The sequence below is a fragment of the Rutidosis leptorrhynchoides genome, chromosome 9 (assembly GCF_046630445.1).
Source record: "Rutidosis leptorrhynchoides isolate AG116_Rl617_1_P2 chromosome 9, CSIRO_AGI_Rlap_v1, whole genome shotgun sequence".
NCBI classification, from domain to species: Eukaryota; Viridiplantae; Streptophyta; class Magnoliopsida; order Asterales; family Asteraceae; genus Rutidosis; species Rutidosis leptorrhynchoides.
This window is the reverse complement of record NC_092341.1, coordinates 372,244,623-372,270,027: the sequence shown is the minus strand read 5'-3', so window position 1 is coordinate 372,270,027 and position 25,405 is coordinate 372,244,623. Positions and strand designations below refer to the sequence as shown.

General features: G+C 35.2%; 3 protein-coding genes across 4 annotated transcripts; 1 reads left to right on the top strand and 2 right to left on the bottom strand.

Moving 5' to 3' along the window:
* Positions 1-1,235: 1,235 nt before the first annotated feature.
* Positions 1,236-4,863, top strand: LOC139866135 (uridylate kinase PUMPKIN, chloroplastic-like). The gene is made up of 7 exons (XM_071854268.1): positions 1,236-1,565; positions 2,035-2,143; positions 2,241-2,294; positions 2,708-2,799; positions 3,218-3,444; positions 3,639-3,815; positions 4,461-4,863. Exons 1-7 carry the CDS (start codon positions 1,351-1,353, stop codon positions 4,571-4,573), a joined length of 987 nt encoding a protein of 328 aa, XP_071710369.1. The 5' UTR covers positions 1,236-1,350; the 3' UTR covers positions 4,574-4,863.
* A 243-nt stretch (positions 4,864-5,106) lies between these two features.
* On the bottom strand, positions 5,107-9,588 carry LOC139869329 (uncharacterized). Its single transcript, XM_071857642.1, has 3 exons — positions 6,334-9,588; positions 5,439-5,459; positions 5,107-5,156 (listed from the first exon to the last, which is right to left on the bottom strand). Exons 1-3 carry the CDS (start codon positions 9,509-9,511, stop codon positions 5,107-5,109), a joined length of 3,249 nt encoding a protein of 1,082 aa, XP_071713743.1. The 5' UTR covers positions 9,512-9,588.
* Positions 9,589-11,871: 2,283 nt separating this feature from the next.
* LOC139865659 (protein BONZAI 3-like) lies at positions 11,872-19,385 on the bottom strand. Of its 2 annotated transcripts, none has more exons than XM_071853741.1 (16): positions 18,994-19,385; positions 17,475-17,522; positions 16,881-17,029; positions 16,736-16,784; positions 16,230-16,286; positions 15,528-15,704; positions 15,314-15,448; positions 15,084-15,145; positions 14,667-14,766; positions 14,321-14,435; positions 14,156-14,232; positions 13,608-13,745; positions 13,338-13,502; positions 13,135-13,248; positions 12,631-12,727; positions 11,872-12,208 (listed from the first exon to the last, which is right to left on the bottom strand). In XM_071853741.1, exons 1-16 carry the CDS (start codon positions 19,183-19,185, stop codon positions 12,069-12,071), a joined length of 1,815 nt encoding a protein of 604 aa, XP_071709842.1. In that variant the 5' UTR covers positions 19,186-19,385; the 3' UTR covers positions 11,872-12,068. The 2 variants fall into 2 exon arrangements, with proteins under 2 accessions (XP_071709842.1, XP_071709843.1); XM_071853742.1 differs by lacking the exon at positions 18,994-19,385 and adding an exon at positions 18,091-18,279.
* Positions 19,386-25,405: the final 6,020 nt, after the last annotated feature.

Genomic DNA, 25,405 nt, shown 5'->3' with positions numbered 1-25,405 from the left:
CGATCTCTATTCTTGTTAAACTTACTTTAGCTTTGATGAATGATGATGATGATGATGACACTTAAACTTAATTTATGCACTTTTAACCTTTTGGGACAATATACTGACCTAGTAAACTTTGACTTAGATTGACGACCTTTCGGACCGACTTACTACTTGCATATTTTTCGTATCGACTTTTACTGCTTATTCACTGTGAGTTATAGCTTCTCTTTTTTTACTTATACTATTTTTGGGACTGAGAATACATGCGTTTTTTATGTTTTACTTACTTGACACGAGTACTTAAACTTTACATATGTGTGGGTTATATAACGGCATAAAGATTCCCCTTAGCACGGTAACATTTAATCATTGGTTTTGAACCGGTGAACGCGAATATTAGATATGGATCCATAGGGTTTGACATCCCCACTCGGGCTAGTCGCACTAGCATTTAACGGGTGTTTGATACTTCGAGGACATACGCACTCGCCAAATGTACTTTTAGGGGGTATTATTATTACGTTAAGTTAGTTACCGGGTGCCCACGGTTAAGCATATACTTTATCATACTGTTTTGAAACGCTGTTTGAAGCACTAAAATCTCTTGGTCTACATTACGTTACTGATTACAAACAAACTATAGCTCACCAACATTCGTGTTGACTTTTTAAGCGTGTATTTCTCAGGTGCTTAGACGTTGTTGCTTCCGCTGTTAGACTTGCTGTGTTAGATTTCCGTTGCATTACTTAGAGATGTCTCAATCATATAAAAATCCCTTACAATATTTAGTTAATTTGAATTAATATATAACAGTAATACGTTTAATTTTGAACAGAAGAATGTAAAGCAAAAAAACATATAAAACATTTGACTAAATAAGACTAAAAAATTGGTCTTTCTCCAAGTGAAAAAATACGTAAGTATAGTGTTATAAAACAAATAAGAAAACTTATATTATAGGAGCGGTAGACTATAAACCCAAAACTTTGATACTAATTTTAGTTGGAAAACCTACCTACATCCTCAATTAGATTCTTTTTAGCCGCTAATATCGCATTTTATACCCAGGATAAAGTTTTAGATGCATCAATCAATCAATCTAGGAGATGATGATCACCATATAATATAATTTATATATTTAAAATTTGTAATCTAGGGATTAAAACAGAAACTAAAACAACAAACTCATGAGTTATATCCCATCATCATCATCATCATCATCATCATCATCATCATCATCATCATCATCATAGTTAAGTTATAGAATGAGACCCCTCTCACCCTTATCCACATTTCTCAAATAATTTAGGGTAAAATATCAATCAGTTAAACCCAAAAACTTCAATCTTAATCCTTCCCTTCCCCATGGCTGTATCTGCTTCTTTATCTTCCTCGATTAGTCGCTCTATCTCTTCATCATCCACGTATTATTCACCATTATTAGGCTTTCTTAAACCAAACTATCATTCTAATAATAATAATCAGATAAATTATTATGGGTTTCATACCAAACATTCTTCATTGGTTATCAATTGCTCAGTTTCTGAAAATGGCAGGTCTTCAGATTCCATGGCGTTTAGGTATCTCTAAGTTATTGCCTGTTATTACTACAATTTTTATTTTTTATTTATGCATTCATGTTTTTAGCTCTTCAATTTTGCTTATTTATTATATGAACCCACGATAAAGATCTTTATCTTGCTTCCTGCCCGCCTTTAAAGATTTGTTTTTTTATCCTTTTAATTAGTAGCAGCTAATAAAGATAGTGTTTTTCCCTTTTGGTAGAGTAATAAAGATTGATGACTGATGTGGATTTACTTGATTATGAGCAAATCATGTAATTTTTAAAAGGAATATGCTAAGATTTAGTTGATAATAGGAGTAAATCCCTCATCTAAAAATGCACTTTTATGTCATTTCATGTTTTTAATGGTACATGTGAACAGAGTTAGGCATTACCTTACCTGTAAGTGAATTTGTTTGCATATTTTGAAGTTTTTGGTGAATCAAACACCAAGGTTGGTTAATTGGATTTTTGTTTGTGTTTAGTTTGAATGAAAATGGTTCATCTAGAGCTCCTGTTAAGTGGCGAAGAGTGCTTCTTAAAGTAAGTGGAGAAGCACTAGCTGGTGATGGTGAACAAAATATAGACCCAAAGGTAACAACAACAACTTTGGTATTTTTAGGATTTTAGTAAGATAGAAATTATGACCGTGTCATTAGCATATAGTGCTGCTGCTACATTTGGTTAATAGGTTACAATGGCTATTGCAAGAGAGGTTGCGGAAGTGACTCGCCTTGGCATTGAGGTAGATTTCCGATTCTGTTTATTTTTATATAAGTGTATAACTTTTTGGGTAATTCTAGGATTAGTTTGCAGATACCAACTACTAAGAGTATGCAGGATACATAGTTGTGTTCCTATAAAGCACATTATATCTTAGTAAGTGGGGGTAAAGGGGATATGCAGCTCACAAACAATAGTCATGTTGTGATATCACATAGATGTACATGCATCCATAAATACACGCAGATAGCATTTTTGGCACAGAATTTGTAGTGTCCATATTATAGGACATATATCGTGTGTGGTACATCAAATCGTAATAATCAGATATTCCAAAAGAAATTCTGTCACATACTAAAAACTACCTGTAGCAAGTGAAAAAATATCTTCGGCGTTAATGTTTGATGTTCTTTTATTTATTTATATATGTATCAGGTGGCTATAGTTGTTGGTGGGGGGAATATCTTTCGTGGAGCTTCATGGGCAGGAAGTAGTGGCCTCGATCGTTCGTCTGCTGATTACATCGGGTACAACCTATTTTATGTCGTGTGATTAATCATCTCACATTTCATTTTGTGAAAATGTTTCCTGATTGACTCTTGTAAACCTGAGTTAACCCATTATGCCAGCTTCGTTTCCATTAAGTCATAAGTAAAACGAAAGAGTAATTGGTAAGTAATTAATCCTTTTTACTTTGATGTTTAGTACTATGTCATAGTTCATTTAAAAAAAAAAAAAAAAAAAAAATATATGAATAAAGATTTCATATGAATTTTGAACCTTCTACTTTCTCAATTTAATGTGGCATGTTTAATTTTGTCTAAGTGTCACCAAGGTGGCCTAGTGGTAAGGTATCATGATGTCCTCACAAAATCTATATGGATATAATATAACCATTAATTTTGGACAATACTAATTAGCTTATAATTAAAATGGGGATTTCAGGATGTTGGCAACTGTGATGAATGCTATATATTTGCAAGCAACAATGGAGAGCATCGGCATTCCAACACGAGTCCAGACAGCATTTAGAATGTCTGAAGTTGCTGAACCGTATATACGTCGAAGGGCCGTTAGGCATTTAGAAAAAGGCAGGGTCGTCATTTTTGCAGCCGGCACCGGAAATCCATTTTTCACCACCGACACCGCCGCATCTCTTCGTTGTGCGGAAAGTAAGTTGTTTTTGTATCCTCAATGAGAATTGCAATGCAATGTATCATGACTAATAAACATGTAATTTAAGGGGTGTTTGGATTCTGATTCACCTCAACTGGATCAATGAATCATATGTTTTTTTACATGCTGATTATGTAAGTCGATAATATTAAAAGTAACGAATCTTGGTTTGGTTGGGTGATGCATGCAGTTAATGCTGAGGTAGTTTTAAAGGCTACTAATGTGGATGGGGTGTATGATGAAGATCCAAGGAATAACCCTAACGCTCAACTTCATGACACACTTACGTATCAACAAGTCATCTCAAACGACCTTTCTGTTATGGACCTGACTGCAATCACTTTATGCCAAGAAAACAATATCCCAGGTAATTCAAGACGTCTAGTTCAATTAGTCAATCTACCGGAGACATTTATTTGTCGTAGTGGTGGAAATTTAGATCCAAGTATAGATAAACAGGTCAATTTGGGTCTGGATGTTATTTATAACAGGTCAGATAGGTTAACACTAATAATAGCTATAAATAAATGGGTTGAACGAGTCAAGCGGGTGGTCCAAAGTCTCTTAAAATTGTGTGTAATTTGAATGCATAATAAAGCCTATACATATATTGGTAGAATACAACAAAGTCTTTGTGGGTCCTCTTTTTATTGGTGGGTATTCCCTGACCTTTTTGACCCTGTGCTAGCAGTACCCAATTTTGACTCCTTACTCAACCTGCCTGACCAGTTCATTTTACCACCTCTAAAATGTGCATCACCTGATGGGATTCGATACATGAAATTGTAATGACTGCTATGATTAAAAGAATCAACATTGATTGATAATACATTAAAAGAATAAAATAAAATCTGCAGGGTATGCAAATAAGAACATATCAACAATAGTTGGGGTATTACTTGCATTATCCACTTTTGTCCTCTTTTTCATCTTGCAAATAGTGCTTTTAAGAAAACCACATGTTTTGTCTCAAGTTAATAATGATGTTTTATGTATTGATGGCATGATGCAGTTGTTGTATTCAATCTTGATAAACCTGGTAACATTGCAAAAGCTATCAAGGGAGAGAGAGTTGGAACACTCATCAGTAGTAGTGCACGTGTCTCTGCGGCTGCAAGGATTTGAATCAACGTTTTTCCGTAGTCCGAAACTTTCGAGTTCTTCATACCAATTGTTCACATAATCAAAGGATATAAAACATGAAGATGTCTGGAGGTAAAATTTTGCATTAATCTCTGCGTTAAGTAATTAATATCGTGGAGTTATAGGGTAGCTGCATGTGGTAGCGATGTTAGAATGATAGTGAAGTTTGCTTATGGTGTTGTTTTTATTATTATGTATTATGTATTATTACTTGGCACCCTCCGAGTTATTCTGTTCCAGTTAATGAAATTGAAATTATAATTACTGCTGTATTTTGTAAGCACATGTATGTATGGATCAGAACTTGGAACTAGGTCATGTGTGATTATGTATGGGTCAAGCTTCCTCATCTCTGAGATGGTAAAATGGGCAGGCAGTATGGAGAATATCAAGAGTTTAGTTCCTACGTTTATTGTTCCAACAGAAAAACCAAAACACTATTGATAAGGCATAACTAAATATTATAGGAAGTTAGGAGGTACCCATCCATATAAGAGTACTTAAGAGGAATATAATCATTCATCAATATTCATTGAATGTGTTTCCCCACACGACACAGCCACACCTTAAAAAAATGATACAAATAAAAGACAATAACACAGTTGTATAATGCATGATTCTTATTCTTATGACACTACCAATGGTGTGAAATATCCCCACCTAAAAATAAAAGAGAGATGGAAAGTAGCAAATGTGTACCTTTCAAAGCTACAACTCTTACAATTAGCTTCTATAGCCTACACATACTTCTTTTTCATACAAAGAAGCTACATGTTGGGTTTCATTCGTTTCTCTTAGCAACAACACATAGGCATCCAAAAGCTTGAGTGCAGCTACATTGACTAACCTTGATTAGGCTTTGGTGGTCCTGAAAAAAAAAAAAAAAAAAAAAAATCTAATAACTTTCTTTCTATTACAAAATAAAATAATACTGGATAATCAAGATTAAGCAAAAATGTAAAATACACATACACACACAAAGCAAGCCAATGAAACTGCTACTTGAAGGGAGGGCAAAGAAACCACATAAGACTCGAAAGTTTTAACTTTTAGTTTTTGAACAAAATATACAATAGTGATTTTAGTAATATGCAAACGAACCTATTTATTAACAGATACATTTCGCTACCAAATAATCATTAATTTTGATTTGATGGAAAGAACCCTAACAAATACAAGAATGCAACAATACAGTGAAACCTGCCTGTAAGCTGATTAAGGCAGTATTTTTCTAAATGCATATAAAATTCTGCGTGATCAGTTTTGTATATGAAAACGTTCATAATTATCTAAGTATGTATATACTTGTTTACAAATCATAGTGAAAACGCCACCACAGCAGACCTAAAACCAAGAGAGCCTTAAAAACCAATTCAACACTAACTAAATCAAATGTGGAGAAGCTATGAGTTCACCAGGGAGGGTTGGGTAATAGGCTTTGACGGGTTTAGGTCATAACATTTTCTGGTTCAACTTATATTCTTACGCAGATAATAAAACTCGTTTAAGAAGATTTTGGAGGTGTTCTGAATTGAAAATAAACCTGAGAAAGTCTCAAACCCTTTGATCTATTACCTTTCAGTCTTGCACAAAATAGCTATTCCAGGACAACCCATTAGACAAATACATACTCCAGTTCAACCCATTTACATTTCAATGGGTCAAACTTGCATACTCAAGCAACTTCACTAATCCCTATTAATAATGGTCAAACAACTTTAGCTTTAAAAATAAGAGTTTACCTGTAAACGCAGCCGGATCAAGCGCCCAGCAGCCTCTCAAGCAGCCATCTGTCTCATCTGTAAAATGAAAAGCGGGAATCTGATGAGAGAATCTGTTTGACTCTATCCTTGGTATCACATTAATCTTCCCTGTTGATCTCTGTATGTTTGGGGCCTTGAAAACAAACTTATAGCCACGAACACGTGTGAGTAACAACACTTTTATGCTACTTTCATCAGCCTCGAGAACTTCAACAATGCTACATTCACCAGCTTTTTTGCCGGTTTTTTTGTACAAAGCCCAAATCTGTTGTTCTTTTGGATATATACTAAATGTACCTTTTCCTCTAGCTTCTGCTTTTACGTTATGAGAAAATGAATCCAATTCAAGCATTATTGTCCTACTAGGATACACTTTAAATAAACCACATGCATTGTGTCGAATAGTGTCATTAGATGGGATTTCACATAGCTTAAGTGGAGATACAATCAACCGAACGGGGTCAGATTCAACCTTTTTGATCTGTGCGTAGCATTGACGGATTCCATTATCGTTTTCCCAAAATGCCCATATCTGACCCACTTCAAACTTCCAGGTATGCTTATCCGAGCTGAAGTCATGACTAATTTGCACTGGTTTTCTACTAGCTGAGCTTTTGGTGAACTTTTTGGAGATTGGGTCTGTATCACCACCCTTCAAAAAAGGATTTTGACTATCGTTGACCTCATTCATAGCACCAATGGACTGATCTCCTCTCATTGCTACTCTTCGTGATTGACGAAGGTTAAGCACATCAGGACTAACAAGCTGATTTGATGTGTCTGACAAACAACTAGGTTTGAGTTTGTTTTCATGAGATTGAGAACTTTGACCATCACTGAACTTTTCCGAAACACCATTACACCGATCTTGTGTTAATTCTCTCGGTGATCGACGAGGATTAAGCATCCCAGACCCAACATGCTCTTTAGGATTGTTTGTTAAACCTTTAGTGGATTTAGCCTTTTCTTCATGAGATATAGAACTATGAGCAGCATTGACCTTATCTTCTTTAACACCATTTGACTGATGAGCTAATCCTCTTGGTGACCGACGAACATTAAGCATCTTATTATCAGGACCATTTGTACGCTTCTTGGCAGTTTTTGACAGACTAGTGGGTTTGACTTTTTCTCTATCAAATTCGGGTGGAGGATCAATGTTTTTTGCGGGCTCCATACTCACCTTATTAAGATAATAATAATCATCTTCAACCGGTAGAGAAGCCGTATCAAGCTCAAAGGATCCAGTAGGTATACCGGCTCGTTCGGTCCCATTCAGTTTTACTGACTTGATACGATGAGAAAATCTAAATCGTTCATTGAAAGGAATCGTATCTGCAGCAAGTCCTGGCAAAACTGTTCTTTGAAACACGCATACAAACCCTTTGACTTTTGACAAGAAAGCCACATAGATACCATCTTCAAGTACAGAAAGAACCTCCACTATATCAAACTCGTATTTTTCATCACTTTTTTTTGCCAAGCTCCATTTAAAAACGTCACAGTCCTTATAAATAGCCCAAATCTCACCTTTTTGAGGTTGAATGACAAATGAAAATCTACTTGCACCTTTCTTGTAGATCATCTGATGAGAAAAACTTAGGCAATCATTCATTTCCTCTGTTTCCCCAAGCACAAAGTTCCCACAAGCAACGGGTAAACCCGCTTCAGCCCATTTAATCTCTTGATTGATCCCGGGCTTAGGGTTTAACCAAGTTATCTGCAGCTTAAACTCAGACTTGAAAATCTTCCTAACCAAGGCATAGAATCTTGGCATAGAGTCAATAGAGTCATAGCACGCCCATATTTGATCAACTGCAAAACAATGCTCCTCTTTATCTTTGTCAAAATTAGTAAACTCTGAATCAGGACACATAACAAAATCTGGGTCTGGATCACCCAAATGATCATCAGGTTTCACAGCTTCTTCTCCATTCATTATACCTGTCTTCATGTTCTTGCTTACATCAGCATATTTAGCCACATCAGCTGTATGAAAAGGTTTAGTAGAAACTTTTTCCTTTGTCCCCATCCTAGATCGCTTTTGTGGACTCGATTCTTCAGCGCCATCTTCCTGGTAAGAAACTCGTTTTTTCCGAGAAGGTTTTCTTCGTTTGACACTATCAACGCCAGAATCACCATCAACTCCTCCAAATGCAGTTACTTCTACATCAGAACTAGTCTCAGTAGATTCAACAACCATCCTTCTTCGTCTCTTTTTGTTCGTTCCTTTGGAGGTTCCAGTTTCCATGGGCTTCTGTACATTATCTTTTTGTTTTGACAATTCTCCATGTTCCATTCCAGATCTTGAAAATCCACCAACATTAGTTTTCTGATGGGCCAAATGAGAAGGCAGTTTTCCATCCTTTTGAATATTCACTTTGACTGGTTCCCGTCTTCCAATGTCTTTCTGTTGAGAAACAGGTGGTTGAACCTTGTTGGATTTTACATTTGCAGTTTTCATATTTTGGGGCACATAATGGGAACCTGTGCCAGCCACTTGTGGACCAATGTCATGAGCAATGAAGAGTTTCGAGCAATTCTGACACCGCAAAGGTCTGTTTATATATTCTCTGAAATACTCATACGTCACTTTACAAAAAGGGCAATACGTCCAGAACGATAACCTAACATTCGGGTTTGATTCTGATTGCCCGTGCTGAGAACCCGGGACCTTTTTGAAATTGTTCTTAGTAGTATAAGAAGCTTGATGTCCTTGATGGTTTTGAAGCTTTGTAACAGCAGGTCTGGCAGGAACCCTACTACACTTAACGTCATATACAGACCTTTTTCCTGTATCTGATAGAACCATATTTGCTTCACCAACAAGCTTAAAAGCAGCTTCAGCGCCTGGAAATTTGTTCTTGTCAGGGTGAAGAACAAGTGCAAGTTTTCGGTATTGTTTCCGGATGGTAGCTTCATCAGCTACCTTTTCAACTTGAAGAATTCCATATAGATCCTTTTCAGCACCATATATCTTTTTTTGAGCTGAACAATGGATATCACAAACAGTAACTAATTGCGAAATGTTATCTAATTCGGGGAATAGCTGTTTAGCCTTCAATGCAATTCTCCGAGCCCCTTCAAAATCATTAACCACCATCTTCTGTTCTGCTACTGTCTTGGCCCTAAGAGCCTCATCTTTGTTACACTCCATTAGCACAATGATTTGATGTAATAAACTCCTCGGATATCACTTTAAAGCCAGAATGCTGTCATATGGAATTACATGTTTATTTGATTAAAACTAAAAGTGCAAGATCACAATGCTCCTCCCCCCAGGACTCACTTTAGATCTGGAAACACAAATTGAAGTGGAAACAATATTAGTAATTTACTGCTTTTATAAATACTAGTAATAAAGTTTGTTTGACCAACAAATAGCTGGAAGTCTTGTATCACATAATTGTAGGGATACAAATTACACCATTAGCACTTTACCTGACAGCTCAGCAAGTGAATATCAGCTCACTACCCTCTTTAAGACAATTAGCAACACTATGCTGAAAGATACCAACAAACACCCTGCGTTAGTAAACAGGGGTATAGAACTAAAATCTGCATCTAAATATTCATGTAAGATATATAATGCATGTGCCCGTATATTTGAATATAAGATCAAAAAAAGATGCATGTTCCATAATGCTACAGCAAGTTAGTGTATAAGAGGCGGTGTTGTACACAAAAACAATGCACGGTTTTCGTGTATCTATCAAAAATGATGGTGTAATTATCACCACCCACAACTGTTCTGTTTAAATGTAGTCACTGTGAGGCATGTTATACTAGAAAGTTCAGTACAAAAATAGTACATGCTGAATCCTATCCCAAGATAAATATGAAATTGACTTTATAACTCAAAGTTATACTCCAATTTATAACTTCTCAAAAACAGATAAATACTTGATAAATGTATAGACTGATTTATTTACATGATTCTATCAAGCATTTTTTTTTTTTTTTTTCTAAAAAAAGACTAAATCAAAGATATGAATATGTACACAAACCTTGCCGTTAAAAAAAAAAATACTTTTAAATGTTTAAAAATTGTTTTCCATCACCTACCAAATGACTAACGAGTCAATCACTACACGACCTCAACCAGGCTTCACCTTAATACCTTTTTTTCAATCCTATTTGTCAAACGTCTATCTGAAAAACCTCATTTCCAACAGTCATCTACTCATCTTGCATACATGCTATCACAATGAACCTCGTCAAGCATTATAACATCAATTATAACAATCATAACATGGCGTACCACTCTCTTACACCAGTTCGTATAACGACTCAAATCCACATAGTGAAGAATAACATTCACTGTTTTCGGCAAAATCAACACATTAACAACACTTTGACATTAAGTACATGATTACAAGTTCCATTCAACTATTCAAGTCAAAACACAAGCAAAATCTTAATTCTTACTAATAATGATAATGATGAAAATAATAAGAAGAAAAAAAAAAAAAAAAATTAAAAATACCTACAGCGATATCGAATTAAGTTCAATGACTTCTAAACCTCACATATGAAGAAAATTTCACAGCACTACATACGTGAAGTTACGGATTACTAAAATTATATATCGGAGAAATAAAACCTAGAAATAGAGCAAACTAAAAAACCTCGAATTCAAAGGTAGAATAGGAAATTGCTCAAAAGCATTTAACAAAATACAGATAAGAAATGTCAGATTCATACGTGCAAGTAACATACAATCAGTAAATCAAATTTGTCATATGAACAATAAAATGTGAGCTTACTGACTGAAGGTTGATCGAGCGAGAATTTTGGAGAAACCGAGAGAGAGAGAGAGAGAATGGAGAGCGGGAAGAACAAGTAATGAAACTTTGAGCATTAATTAATTTAATTTGATTCTGAAAATTGAAATGATTTCGTTATCCCTCCAAATTTCTCCGTTATTTCACCAATTGGCCGCGGAAGGTTTTCTAGGTGTTGTACTGTATGCATAATTAGCTGTATATTCTTATGGCTCAGGTGTACAATACCCATACCATTGTACAATGGACATGCTTTTGGTGAGTTCGTGTACAAAATTCAAAACACAAGATACACCAATAATAACAATAAATCGTGTAAATGTGATTATTTAGATAAAAATCGTGTAAATGTAATCATGCATCGAAATCGATATTGATAGTTAAGTGTAGTGGTTAATCATTTTGAAACTACCTTTCATGATGTGTGGCTAAAAAATGGGTAGCCAATGCACCTTATTTTCACATTATAAGTTTATAACGATACCATTCGCATTCTCATTCTACCTTTTCCATATTCAGATATGTTTTTTAAGTGGACTAGCAACATTGACGACGCCTTTAATATAATTTTTCACATTTGATAAAAAAAACATTGACGACGCCCAACGCCTGTCCACAGCCGCCGAGTGAATAAAAATAGATCGAGTGATGTGATGTGGAATGTAATCAACTTTGTAAAGAAGTAAACATGTACATATGATAATAGAGTATGAACAATTAAAGTACCAAAGACATCATCAGCATAAGCTTCATACCACATGCAAAGAACTCCAAAATACCATCTCTAACATCTTTTTTCAACAAATAGCAGAAACTGAGAGTACCGAAAATAAGTGCTAGGTGTAGCGTTCTTAATCGCATATGATGAAAGTAAAAGATTTGGGGAATTAAAAAAAAAAAAAAAAAAAAAAATATCAATGCTAGCATGTTTTAAGTCAATAGTGGATCTGGTGGAATAGGAACATGGTGAATATTAGCATTGAGAGGCTTGATATCTCTACTTGTCATGTAAGTCAAGAATTGCCCTGGTAACTCTTCCAATAAAGCTTGCACCACTGATGCCTCTCCATCTACAAAATATAATAATAATACTTATATATCATAAGAAAATATCCAAGGAAAAAGTAGCAAGGATAGGTATCGGGTGAACTTGAATTCATGTATTGGGTAGCTTGTATACGTTGGGTTGATTCAAAACAATTGTCTCCTCCGTATTTCATCTAACAAGTGGTGTTCGAAAATTCAATAGAGTGATTTAGGATATTCTGGGCATTGGAGATACACTTAAGACAATTATCGATCCATTGGACCATTTTGGAACCTTTGGCGTGTTTTTTTTTTTTTATAACAAATTTGTTATATTTTGCCAGTTGATCCATTAGAGATACACATCACCCATAACAACGCCTTTACAAGTCAATGGGTCAAAATTGCAACCTGTAATTATAAACACAGATAACTGTCTAAAGAACTAGTTTTGTTTATTACTTACGGTGCACATTACGCATGGGAACAAACTGGACAATATCTCGAGTAGCTATTCTTCCTGTTGAGCTCTCCAGTCGTTTTCCATTATCAGCATCCAATATCTGTTGGATATTATCAGGGTTACAGATCACACACATCTTGATGTTTGCAGGAAACGATTAACAAGACACCCCCATATTTAAGTGGTTTATTTTCCAACAGTTAGCATTAATGAACAATCGGTACACCTAGTGATGAAAGGTTTAACCCATTATCTTAAGACCAGGTTAATTTAGATCTCTAACATGACAAAGAACTAAACATCATAAATTAGTTTACAACGGAATGGGTCAAAAGTCAGCCAAAGCATCAAGGTTATAAAAACCTTTGAAAACCAATCTACTCAAACCCACCAGAATAAAAAACTGTTTGAATGGGAACTCATTTGGAACCATTGTGCAACTCAACCAGGGAACAAAATACTAACTGGAGTTAGCATGATTATTGATCAACGAAAAAGGGAATTTACCTCCATTTGTTTAAAATCAGCATTACCCACTCCAACAATTAAAATTGACAACGGAAGATCAGAGGCCCTGACCAATGCATCTTTAGTCTCTTGAATATCTGTAATAACTCCATCCTAAAAAGTATAATTACAAGAAAAATCAGTAATTCCTAACAAAGATAAAAAAAAAATGTGTGTGCACAAATATATCGTCACATGTATACCGTGATGATAAGCAACACAAAGTACTTGCTGCAATTGCTTGAGAGGGATTGAGCAGCAATTTCCGCAGCTTGATTTATCACGGGACCAAATAGAGTGGGTCCATGAAGGGTGACAGAATGCAAGGCAGTTTGATAAGCAGTCATTATGCCATGTACTCCTTCAACCTGCAAAATAATGGAGGAAATAAAACAATGACAGATATAATAGAACTGGAGAAGAAACGGTCTATAACAGAAGTTGCAAAAAGAATGTGATTGGGAATGTCATACCTCAAAGTTTCCAGCGTTTCCATTCAGGTTGAAACAATGAGATACAGTAGCATCATACATTTTTCCACCAAAACCCCAGGCAGGAAAGCGTTTATCGTAATCATAAAATTGTATGACTTCCCCAACCTCCATAATGGCCTGTCATAAAAGAAACATTAACATATTACCAATTAGATGTCATTATCTAGTTTCACTTACTAGCTTAACTACATATGCTAATAAAAAACAAGATTCACAGTGGAATGAAGAGCCCATAATGCAACTATTAGTGGACGTGATCAGCGTACAGACGACTAGTGTCTTTTTTTGTCAAAATGAGAGGGTATACGGTTACAAAGAGTATATATAGTATTGCACTAATAGTGTAAATATTTATAAAATGGTTTAAGAAGCTTGATGCATCTAAATAGCAGTTTGGGAGAGTTTAACCTATTTTACAAACTTGGCATGTTCCATTTTAATCTTTTGTTTTACCAGTTGGAGATTAAACATAAGTTGAATCGACTCATTCATGAGTATATGGTCAACATTGCTACATCTACAAGAACCTGTTGGTATGCGTTTAAGCGGCCAGAAGGATCAATGTAATGCAATGAATCAGGCCTTCGAGGATCTCCATTCGAAGCTGTCAAAAGGGGGAAGTGGCAAGAATAAACCCTACAGCTCAGCAACTAGATATTACATGCCAGCATTATTAAGTTAAGCACACGTACCTGTAAAATCAACTGCAACCATGAAGTTCAGCTCAAACCCGCTGGAAATATAATCTAAAAAACTATGGACTTCCTTTTCGATATATCCATCCACAAAGAGTTTACCCTTGAGAACCTGTAACATATATAAATTGTCAACACACATTATTTAAATCTTAATGCTTCATTATTTGCAATGTAAACGTAGTTTGGAGCACAATGTAAATGTAATTTGGAGCGAGTTTTTTGTTTTCTCTTTTCAAATAAATATGTCCCGTCTTATTTTTCATCATAAGACATTAAGAAAAATGTAGGAGTACTAAGTTACCCTTTAAACATTGTAGTACAACAAATAAGCACAATTTACCTTCTCGTGACCACGCTGATGAGAAGATGGAAAGACAAAATTTGCACCTGCTTTTGCATTGTAAAGTTTTTCCAAGGCTTCAATTGATGTCTGCAGTTTACTGTCAACAACAAAAAGAAAACCCTATTACTTCAAAACAATGTGATCTTCAACACAAATCAATTAGAGTAGGCTAAACATGAAACGAATAAAAAATATATATAGAGGAAACCCCAGTAACACTCCACTTGAATAATCCCATATAAAATACACCTGTATAAAGGTCCACTGTTTTGGTATAGATCACTTATTCTTCAATCTTTTTTTACTTTGCCAAATTCAATATTGAAGTCAATATAGATATGCAAAGAGGCAATTATTACACCCATAAAGAAATTTCATTAATTTAACTACAACAATGAATAGCAAAATAACTACCCGATTAGTGTGTGGTTGCCATTGCTATTGAAGTCAAAACACTCAACAACTAGAGGGTTATCCTGAAAAAATAGAATAAGGTATATGTAATTCAGTAGGAATAAAAAAAGAGGGGAATATTACAATGCAATGACGTTAGAACCACTCCAGCTAATAACTAGAGACAACTATCTAAAAAGGTCATCAAATAACAATGATATGCATATTGAACAACAGTTAGACATATTCACCTTACTCACAAATTGCTGCATATTCAGACATAAAGGCTTCCATACTGGGTCCAAATTGTTGTTCACTACTTCTGTCTTGCAAATTGGAACAGGGCTACCAGCCTCGGTAACTTTTGAGATCCTTAAAAATGGATCCTGAAGAGATAACACAATACATTATAAAAAAATCATACAGATTAAAGTGACAATTAGTAACTACTCAAAGAGAGCTTACACTTTTAGAGAACAGATCCTTGTTATCCAAGTTTGTACACCGAAGTCTCATCTCAACAGCCATTTTTGAAGCAATGGTTTCCTCTGCACGAACAGTTATCGAACCAAGATTTCCAACATCATGCACATTTCTGCCACGAAGTTTTAGGGTAATACTTCGGCTTCGAAGAGTCATGATCTGTCAGCAGTTAAAAGTAACAGAATAAACTCATAACGAGAATCTACTAGCATCGACAGTACTCATCTTATTAGGCATTAGCAATAAGCTTTAAAACTCAACTGTGTTAGGTAACTTCTTAGAAGAAGGTAAAAACATAAAACGGAGTTGGTCAAAAAGATGGGTTGGGTAACGAGTCAGATTTGGCATTTAAAAACAACCCAAATCTGTAAATTCCAGCATTTTTTTTTTTGTTTTTCTCTCTTGGGCCATATTAATATGCTGACAAGCCCAATGACCAAAAGGCTCACATTGACCCAGTTCTGTCTATTTGGGCGATAACCGCCCTTTATAAGATCATGGTAAGATGTTTCTAGGTTAAACAGATCAAAACGCTTTTGTTATAAAGTCTAGAAGGAAGGTTTGCTTGAGGAGAGAATAATTATAAGAAATATCCTAAATCAGCAGTCCTTGAGTCCAATATCAAATGTCAATAATAATATTTGCCAATATGACAAGAAAATCAAGAAAAGTATGTAAAGTTACCTCTGACAAAACACAGTTAGCTTCTCCAACAAAATCTTGGTCTTTTAGTTTCAGCATCTGTGTGACATATAAAAAATCAAAATGACACTAAATATAATAAGAGAAACAAGTTTGAAGAATACATATGGTAATTACCCAAACACAAAGTTTAGCAATGGCAATACGAGAAGACTGATCAGGTTGGTAATAGGGCAAAAGGTTCAGGTGGAACTTCATTTTGGTACGAGGCAACAGGTGTGAAACACTTTCTATTCGGTTTTTCGTTAACATTTTGTGCCAGATGTGATTAAAAGAGTCATATTATATCATTTTTGATAATAATGTAATTTTCTCATAAAAATGCGAATTAAAAGACTTTAGACCCATTTCCGTAATTAGCTAATTATTTTCAATTTTTACCAGGTGGAGATTGCACATCACATGACTCCACTCATGTATAAGTATATGGGTCGAAATTGCCACCTCTAACAAAACCATATGAGGGTTAGAAGAAAAGTTATATGGACCTTTGTTGACAGATTATGATACTTGGTATCCACATCATACACCTGAAAGCTGTAAACAAAGAAACGTGAGATATGCATAGATTTTACTTAATCTTCAATGGGGTCTACTAGACTTTATAAACAAGTAGACAAACAAAATACTTACACCAACACTTGAACAGTCTCGAAGTGAAAAGCAACAGTTATTTTCTGAATCCAGATGGGATTCAAATTGTTCATGATCACCTCTGTTCGTCCAAGTTCCTCCAAGGTTCCATCTGTCTTCTTGGCATATACAACCGCCATTGGGTCACTCTACAGTTTAATGATAACATAACATGAAAATACTCTTTAAGTTTGTAGCATTGCGTAGCAAACAATAAAGAAAAGAGTAACTAACTTGAATAGGGTCCTAAAAAAACTGACATTAAAACATACATTGATGTTATATAAGAGAGACAGCATACCAAGTTGAAGCATAAACTTATTACCAAGTATTAGAATTAGATGTTGGACAAAAGCACAAGTAATTATCAGTTCAAGTTTATTTCACTACCACTGTTGTATACCCTTGCCACAAACTTATTTTCAGAAGTTTATCACTAACAAAATTACTGAAAGCAATACTTAATGATATATTTAAATAAGTAAACAAAGTGTAGCAAGCACGGACATTAGATGTGCTCGGATTGACAAGCAAGCAAGAAAGACAGAGAAGATAATTAACATAAGACAAGAACAAGAATATAAATTTTATTACCTTTGAAATGATGTCAAGATCACGTAACTTTGAAGCCGATAATGATAACTGCAATTCATTATTGACAAATGAGTAATATACAGAAAGGGAGTAATTCCAAGAGATAGATAAACAATTGTTAGCGCCTTCCACATAGGTAAACAAAAAAGTCAGTGTGTTTCTGTTATCTATATCACTATCTGTAAACTAATAAACAAGATGATGCTGCAAGCAGTCCATTATACTTTTTTAGAATGACAAACACATTATACTTATTCTTAAATTCAGAAGACAATATGTGCAGCTAAAGGTCCCGTTCCCAGCCATAAACTGATGTTGCTTTATTCTAACTGACCCTTTTCCTTCTATATATTTCACCCAGTAGCACTCTTCATGTGTATGTGTGTGTTAGTAAATAACTTATAAACACAAACGACATTAGAAAATTGCCATTAAACGACACAGGCCTTGCCACTTAGATAAAGTGCAATAAAGTGATCGATATTGTAACAACAGGTCTAACTTTCGAATACGACAAAATAAAGAAACTAGTCCATCAATAGAGTAACAAACAAGAAACATCTACTGTAGTCTATAATACATCCCAAGAAAGGGACCACCCCAATCTTATACCCACCAAAAGCCATTTGCAATTAGTCGCGTCGTGTTGACTTGCATGTAAAACTAAAGTCGGTTTCATTCTTGCCATAATACTCTCCTAATGAACAATATTATTTATATTATTCTCCAATGTAACATGCAATGGGATCATGATGTAACCTCCACCTAGAACAAAAACATAATTTACTAAAACTATAGATTGAACATTATTTAATATGTTAAATAATGTTTGCAAACAATATTTGATATAAGAAGATAAAAAACAAGATAAGTGAGTGGTTGTAATCAAATGGACTGTGAAATAAGCATGTTAACTAAATACCACATCATTTATGTGGACTTATTCCAACCCCATCGGCCCAGCCTTACATAAGACAAAATACATTATCCGTTCTCAACTGAACATGCAACCTCTTTAAACGGACTTCCCGCTCCAACACTCAGCGATCCACTATGTTTTATAAGTTACAAGAATCAATATGCACTACAGCAAATTCTATAATTCATTATTTGTTTATTGTGTGTCAACCAATGTGTTTGTGTGTTGATACAATATCCTGCTTATGAGTACCCTTTTCTAACTACTAAAGGAAAACTTCGATAAAATCACAAACAGAGTTGCCCTAGAAATTTACATTACTGTCATAAACATACAATTTACCAGATCATACAGTGGAGTCAGTATTATGTGAAGTACTGATTTCCGCTAAATTGGTCATCTAGGTATTCAAACTACATTCAGCAGAAAAAGTAAACAACATCAACATCATTTACTTATTAAATCCAATCCAATTGTAAACAGAGCAACCAAACAAGTTCGATAGCACAATTAGTTGATGATCAATCATCCACTGAATATAATCATGTACATATACATATATAACAATTTATGCATCAACATATACATATAAATATGTACCTCAATTCGAGTGTAGAGTGGTTGAAGACCTTTGGATCGAAAATAATAATCAACAACTTCATCTGGAGCCGTACCAGACGACGTTTCAGCAACATTACTCGGACCTCTTTGATGTTGTAAATTATAACCTTTACTTCCGCCGCCGCCCACGGCGGCTTTTCCTCCGCTTACGTCAGAAAAACAACCTCCCATTCTTGTGTATAATTCTGATGAATTTGATTCGACTTTTTAACCTAATTCGTGATAGTTTGGTATGACAACCAGCTACTAATTGCCTTTGTCGATTTTAAAAAAAAAAACGCGCGGCAGTTGAACGAATCTTCGATTGAAAACTATATTTTTTTAATCGTTCTATACAGGATGCGTATGTATATATTTGATTGATGCGGAGAATGACTTGCTGTAGTTTAGTAATCAAGTTCTTAAGTTGAATATATAATGAATTTTGAAGAGTAATAATAAATAATAATAATAAATGGTAATTATTACGGAGTATTCGTTACTAAAAAAAATACACGTTATTACTTTTTTTGGTTAATATACATCTTTTAGTTGTTTTTCGAAAAGATCCTTCGTATTATTAGTTAGATTAGCTATATAAATATAAATATTAGTTCATGTATACTGAAAAAAAATATACTAATAATGTAAATTTTGAAGTCAATTTGGAAACTCATTTGAAATTTATCGAAATTTCGTGGTTTTTTTATTGTAACAACCACCGTGTTATCATGTTATACCTAATGCAATAGTGCATATCTAATAAAATGCAATAGGTGTAAATACACTGTAAATATAATGGAACTTCATGTGATGTATCACGCGGGATATAACCAGACAAATAAATGTAAATTAAAGACTAGATTTTACCAATAATAAGGGAATTACTTAATTGTAAATATGATTTGCGAATAAAACGTATATGTTTTGCGAATAACGTTGTTTTCTCTCTCATTCTATAATGGAATATAACGTAGTTTTCCTATATCTATTTCTTACACAGTATCAGAAAAAATTGTGTATTTTAAAAGTTTATTGAAACCTTTTAGTTTTTTTTTTTTTTTTTTTTTTTAGTTTTTTTTTAAACGACGAAAAAGGAGATATATTAAAAAAACCTTCATCAAAACGATGAAAATTAACAACATTACAATCCAAGAGGCATTTGAGCCAAGAAATGAAGAAACCAAAAGAAAATAACAACAAATGACAGAATGGAGAATGAAGCTCCTAACATCTAAACAAGCCAATGTGAAACTGGTAATGTGTAGCCCAACATTGAACTGTGCTTAAGAGCCCACTCTTAAAATGAACTACAGAAAAGGCCCATCGCTGATAAAAGCCCAATCATTTACAGAACATGAGACAAAAAACGCTCGGAGTTGTAGAACCTTTCTTCCCAAAATTAAATTGAAAAGGTTGTAACCAAAACCTTAACCCTAAAACTCGTCAATTGCTTGATAGAAATCATCTTCTTCAATAAAATGATGGTGCAGGGAATTGTATGCCGGAATAAGGAAAAAACGACTGAAAATGGTTGTGGGGATTTCGTTTAAAGGACGAAGACATGAAACGACCGAGAAGAGATTCATTATCAATTGATTCACTTTGAAGCGATTGGAATCGAATTAGGGAAAGTTGGATTGAATTTGTGTTGATATGAAAAGGGGGATTTTTGAAAAAAGATGGGAGCATTCCTTGATTTTCAGCTACTATTTCTGCTTCACATATTTCATTGCTTTGGAAATGCTACTAGACTGGTTGTGCAACGATTAACATCATAAAATCTTGAATTGCAAAGCTTTGAATTGAAAGATGTTGTTTAAAAAATAGTCATTCGACCTTTGATTTGTCTCCGAGGTTACGGGTAATACATGAGTCAAGCCTCATGGTTTTGGAGTTTTATCGAGAGCTTCATCTTCATCTTCTGCCATATTTTGCATCAAGACATCAAAATTCCTAAGCTCTTCCTTGTATGTAAGATTTTTTGCACCAAAAGAAAGACTTTTTATACTACTCTTTTTGGAATTTGCTTGTTGCCCAACCACGTGGTGGATTTCACTGGTGATGTCGAAGAAATCGCTAATGTATGGTACATCATCGACCCAACTTCTTTGATTGGAGATACCTTTCTTTTTGCCATCAGCATTTGGAGATTTCATAAAAGGTTCGTTGGAAGACACCTTGGGGTGACATCGTGATCTTATTTTTTCACAAGATGCCTTACAATTATTATCTAAACAATGCTCAGAATCATGGATAGTGTTGGTTGTTGTTAACTTTGAAGCAAAGGAATCACTGTTGTTTTTGTTAAAAGAAAAAATAACAGCAAGATCTTTCACACCATTAGACGAATTGGGAAGGTTTTTTGGGGATAAAAGACCAAGGGTAGGGTAGTCTTTTTCATTTAGATTAAAAGACAAGTGTTGGGGAGTGGGTTGGCTAGTTGAACCTGACTTATGCCCATCTCCTGCATTCAATTGTACTTTTAACTTACTTTTTGAAGAAAATAAAGATCTTTTAATATCTTGTGCAGCTTTATCCTTTTCAACAAGAATAGCCTTTGTAACTTTTTCCATTGAGTTGTGGATCACTCTTAGTTCCATTACCGTATCTGGTTTGTTTGGAGTTTTGAAATTTGAATCCAAACCATCACCTGTAACGTCTATTTCACATTCTTCCGGCAACAAAGGCGGTGAAGATTCCGTTACCAGAGGCACTGAATCGGTTAGTGTTTTTTGCTTTTCCATTGTTTGTAACATGAGGCGAAGAGCATCGTTGTATTCCTCGATGATATCATCGTTCACAATCTGAATAGGTTCATCATAACCCACTTCTTCTACCCATATGTTGCAGGTGGACAAATTAGCAACATTAGCTTTAGAATAGCCTTTAATTGGACCAGGATCAGAAACTTCTATCAAGGCTTGCAATACATCTGATCTTTTGAGTTTGTATGAGTTACGATCAACATGTATCACTCTACCAAAGCTCTTTGCAACTTCAATTGTGCAATCCGGAGAACAACAATCGAAAGGGATCCCTTCTATCCTTATTTTCGTGATTCTAAAAAAGTTGTTTTTCTTTTGAATCATTGATATGTCCTCCATGAATTCTAGCTCGTTCATAGTAGGTCCCAAAGTCATTCTTTGAAAACTTTGATTGTCACTACATTGAACAATATATCCATATGGACCCCAAGCAGAGATCGATACGATGGATATAAACCTGCTTTTTAACCACTTGAATAACTTAAAGGCGTCGATTGGGTCTTTGTCAATGATGAGTGCGGTTTATGCTAAACGATCACACATTTCAAGGTTTGGTGACAGATTAATCTTCACGTTGTTATTTAAAGGAAAAGATTGTGGGTTTGGTTTTTTGAACTTGTTAGTGGGTTGATCGTTTGAGGATGATGTTGTGTATAAATTGTTGATAGCGGCTAAAAAGTCACGTTTTCACCTCGGTATTAAGGCCCAAAAACAATAAAGTTCCAAAATTTATCGCCAAAATACCCGCTTAGTCTGTCAATATTGAAGAACAAGTAATTACGAAGACGGTGCAAAAAGAATCAAGAGAATCGGAGCTAAAACGAAGATTCTAGAGCGAAAACGGCGAAAGACAAAAAATCAAGTTACGATCCAGGGAACCAGGCAGCCAAACGGCCTGCCTGGCTCAGAAACAGCCTGCCAAACAGGTCCAGCAAACGGCCTCGTTGAACGTTTGCCTTGGCAAACGGCCCTTGCAAACGGCCTGCCAATCGGCCTGCCAGCCGTTTGCAGGGAAAATTTTGGTTTATTTAAAGGGCATTTGTCATTCATTCCAACATACACTTCAATTCACTTCTTTCTCTCTCTTGTACAATATTAGTCATACTTTCAAGGTCTTCGACTCTGTACGGGAAACCTAGTACACGGAGAAGAATGCCAAAGATTGTATTAGGAGCGGTCTGGAGTCTTGAAGTTGTCACTTTTGTATTCAGAACTCGTTTAATCTACTGGTACTTCTATCCCTTGTCTTTATATAATGTCTTCCATTATTATGCTTTGTGATATTGTTGCCATGATTAGCGAGTAGTTATCTTTAGTGTATGTTATGACGTAATAAGTTATAATACCGAAATTATATTATGGTTTGTGTATGTTATCAAAATGCTTTCCGATTATGCTTTGAACTCAATCGCTTTTTCAACTAATAGAACGTAGTTATTGACTCTGTTATTGGGAAGTCGCGAACCCTGTTTCAGAGTACACTATCTGTGTCACCCCTTGGTAAGAGAAGTCTATCGGATACAACGTGAGTTTGACTGAGGCACACTGGTTGTAGTAAGTCGACCGAGCCTTGGATTCCGACTGAGGACTCTTTCATAGTGAAACATCTAACTAGACCCCTAGTACATTGTCGGTCTTAAGACCATGCTAGTGTAGTCACCAAGCATATAAACTTCGTACATGCACGCTGAAGCACAACGGTTGTTGTAAGTTGCACCTCTGCTAAGTAGGGCCATGGAACACGGTTAGTGTTGACTAGTACACTTCACCATAACGCGGTCTCAAGCATTGCACCCCGCTCAATTGGATGAGCTGTCTGAACATGTATGCCTGTAAGCAGACTGCACGGGCGTCGGGGGTAAGGGACGTTGCTGTCTATTCAGAATCTTCAAGCCTATCACATTACCCAGTGACATGTCTTATGACTAGTATAGTAAATACAAGGTCACTGCCTATCCATGAGCCAGCACTCCATAATACCGGCAAAGTAACTGATGAAATCATAGCATGCACTTGTTTTAGCCCTATCTGAATTACAAATTTTATCGCATTTACTTTACTTTATTTAGATAACTCAAAATTAGGTAATCACCCACTACTCCTGCACCTTAGAATTATCTTAAGTTTTAGATATATGTTCGATTCTACTGATATCTCAAAAATATGACTCTAGGTCATACTTTCCTTACTCATAATAAGGAGTAGTACGATTTAGGCCCCGCTAAATATAAATTTAAAACAAGTACCTCCCTCTTGGTGGCTGACTCTGACGCGCTGCGACCTGACGACATAGCGCGAAATAAAACCGTCCGTTTCAGTCATATCAAGAGGGAACCTAGTTTTTGGCGCCGCTGCCGGGGAACTGGTATCACACAATACTGCTCTCTATCAAACTCATTCACAAACATTTAAGTGGTGTCTAAGAAAGACAATTATACACGGACTTGGTTGTTGGATTTTCCGAACAGTCTCCAATTATATTGGAACCAAAAGGATCCTGCCTCTCCGTAGTCGGCTTGGCCACTTGGTTTGTTGAATAGTTCGTGCGAAGCTCTGTTATCGAAATACCAGGGAATCAGTAGCAAGAACCAAAAACATATCTATAATTAGGATAATTAGAATACCTTAGCTTAGAATACCTTAGACTACCTTAGAATAAGATTACCTTAGACTACCTTAGATTACTTTAGATTAATCTTAGATTGCCTTAGACTAAATTAGGAACCTAGTTTTTCTGCTTAAAATTTAAAAACAACAAAAAGAGGCATACCCAGTGTATGACCCAAACCCGATCTAGATCAGGGCCGTTGTTATTCGTACCTGATCCATACGCCATAATCTCTAAAGCACGTAAGGAAGCTCGAATCAGAAAACAAATGGCGTTACGCGTTACTTTAGCAGAAAACACTAAACCCTCGATTGAAGGTCGAGGAGGACTGATCAGATTCCCAGAGATTCAAGGACACTCATTCGAGTTAAAACATCACATCATACAGCTCATCCAAAATGGCTGTCAATTCCATGGATTACCAAATGACGATCCTAATTCTTACCTTGATAAATTCATATCTCTTTAAAATTCCTACAAGCAGCCAGGGATAGGACAAGATATAGTCCAGCTATACTTGTTCCCCTATTCTCTCACTCATCATGCACAGACATGGTTCGAAGGACTGGAAAAGGATTCCATCACGTCTTGGACGGAGATGGCTGTAGTGACCCGAACTTTTTCATGTTTATATATATTAAATGAAATTGATATTTACATGATTAAGTGTTTCCAACATGTTAAGCAATCAAACTTGTTAAGACTTGATTAATTTAAATAGGTTTCATATAGACAATTGACCACCCAAGTTGATCGGTGATTCACGAACGTTAAAACTTGTAAAAACTATATGATGACATATATATGATTATATATATAATTAACATGATATTATGATAAGTAAGTATCTCATTAGGTATTTTAACAATGAGTTATATACATAAAATTGAGTTTATTGAATTCAGAAACTCGAAACGATATATATAACGATTATCGTTATAACAACGTCTTACTAATTATATATGAATCATATTAAGATATTGTTACACTATGTTTAATCATGATAAATGATAAGTAAACATGTCATTATGTATAT

Bases quoted from the DNA above. Each gene is read 5' to 3' on its own strand.
- LOC139865659 (XM_071853741.1), bottom strand. From the start codon at position 19,185: ATGGGAGGTTGTTTTTCTGACGTAAGCGGAGGAAAAGCCGCCGTGGGC. The intron at 17,030-17,474 runs GTAATAAAATTT...ATTAAACTGTAG, and splicing joins ATCTTGACATCATTTCAAAG to AGTGACCCAATGGCGGTTGT. The intron at 15,146-15,313 runs GTGAATATGTCT...CTATTTTTTCAG, and splicing joins TGCAGCAATTTGTGAGTAAG to GATAACCCTCTAGTTGTTGA.
- LOC139869329 (XM_071857642.1), bottom strand. From the start codon at position 9,511: ATGGAGTGTAACAAAGATGAGGCTCTTAGGGCCAAGACAGTAGCAGAA. The intron at 5,460-6,333 runs GTAAACTCTTAT...TTTTTTTTTCAG, and splicing joins TGATCCGGCTGCGTTTACAG to GACCACCAAAGCCTAATCAA. The intron at 5,157-5,438 runs GTTAGTCAATGT...CATTTTTTTAAG, and splicing joins ACCACCAAAGCCTAATCAAG to GTGTGGCTGTGTCGTGTGGG.
- LOC139866135 (XM_071854268.1), top strand. From the start codon at position 1,351: ATGGCTGTATCTGCTTCTTTATCTTCCTCGATTAGTCGCTCTATCTCT. The intron at 2,144-2,240 runs GTAACAACAACA...TTTGGTTAATAG, and splicing joins AACAAAATATAGACCCAAAG to GTTACAATGGCTATTGCAAG. The intron at 2,295-2,707 runs GTAGATTTCCGA...TATATGTATCAG, and splicing joins TGACTCGCCTTGGCATTGAG to GTGGCTATAGTTGTTGGTGG.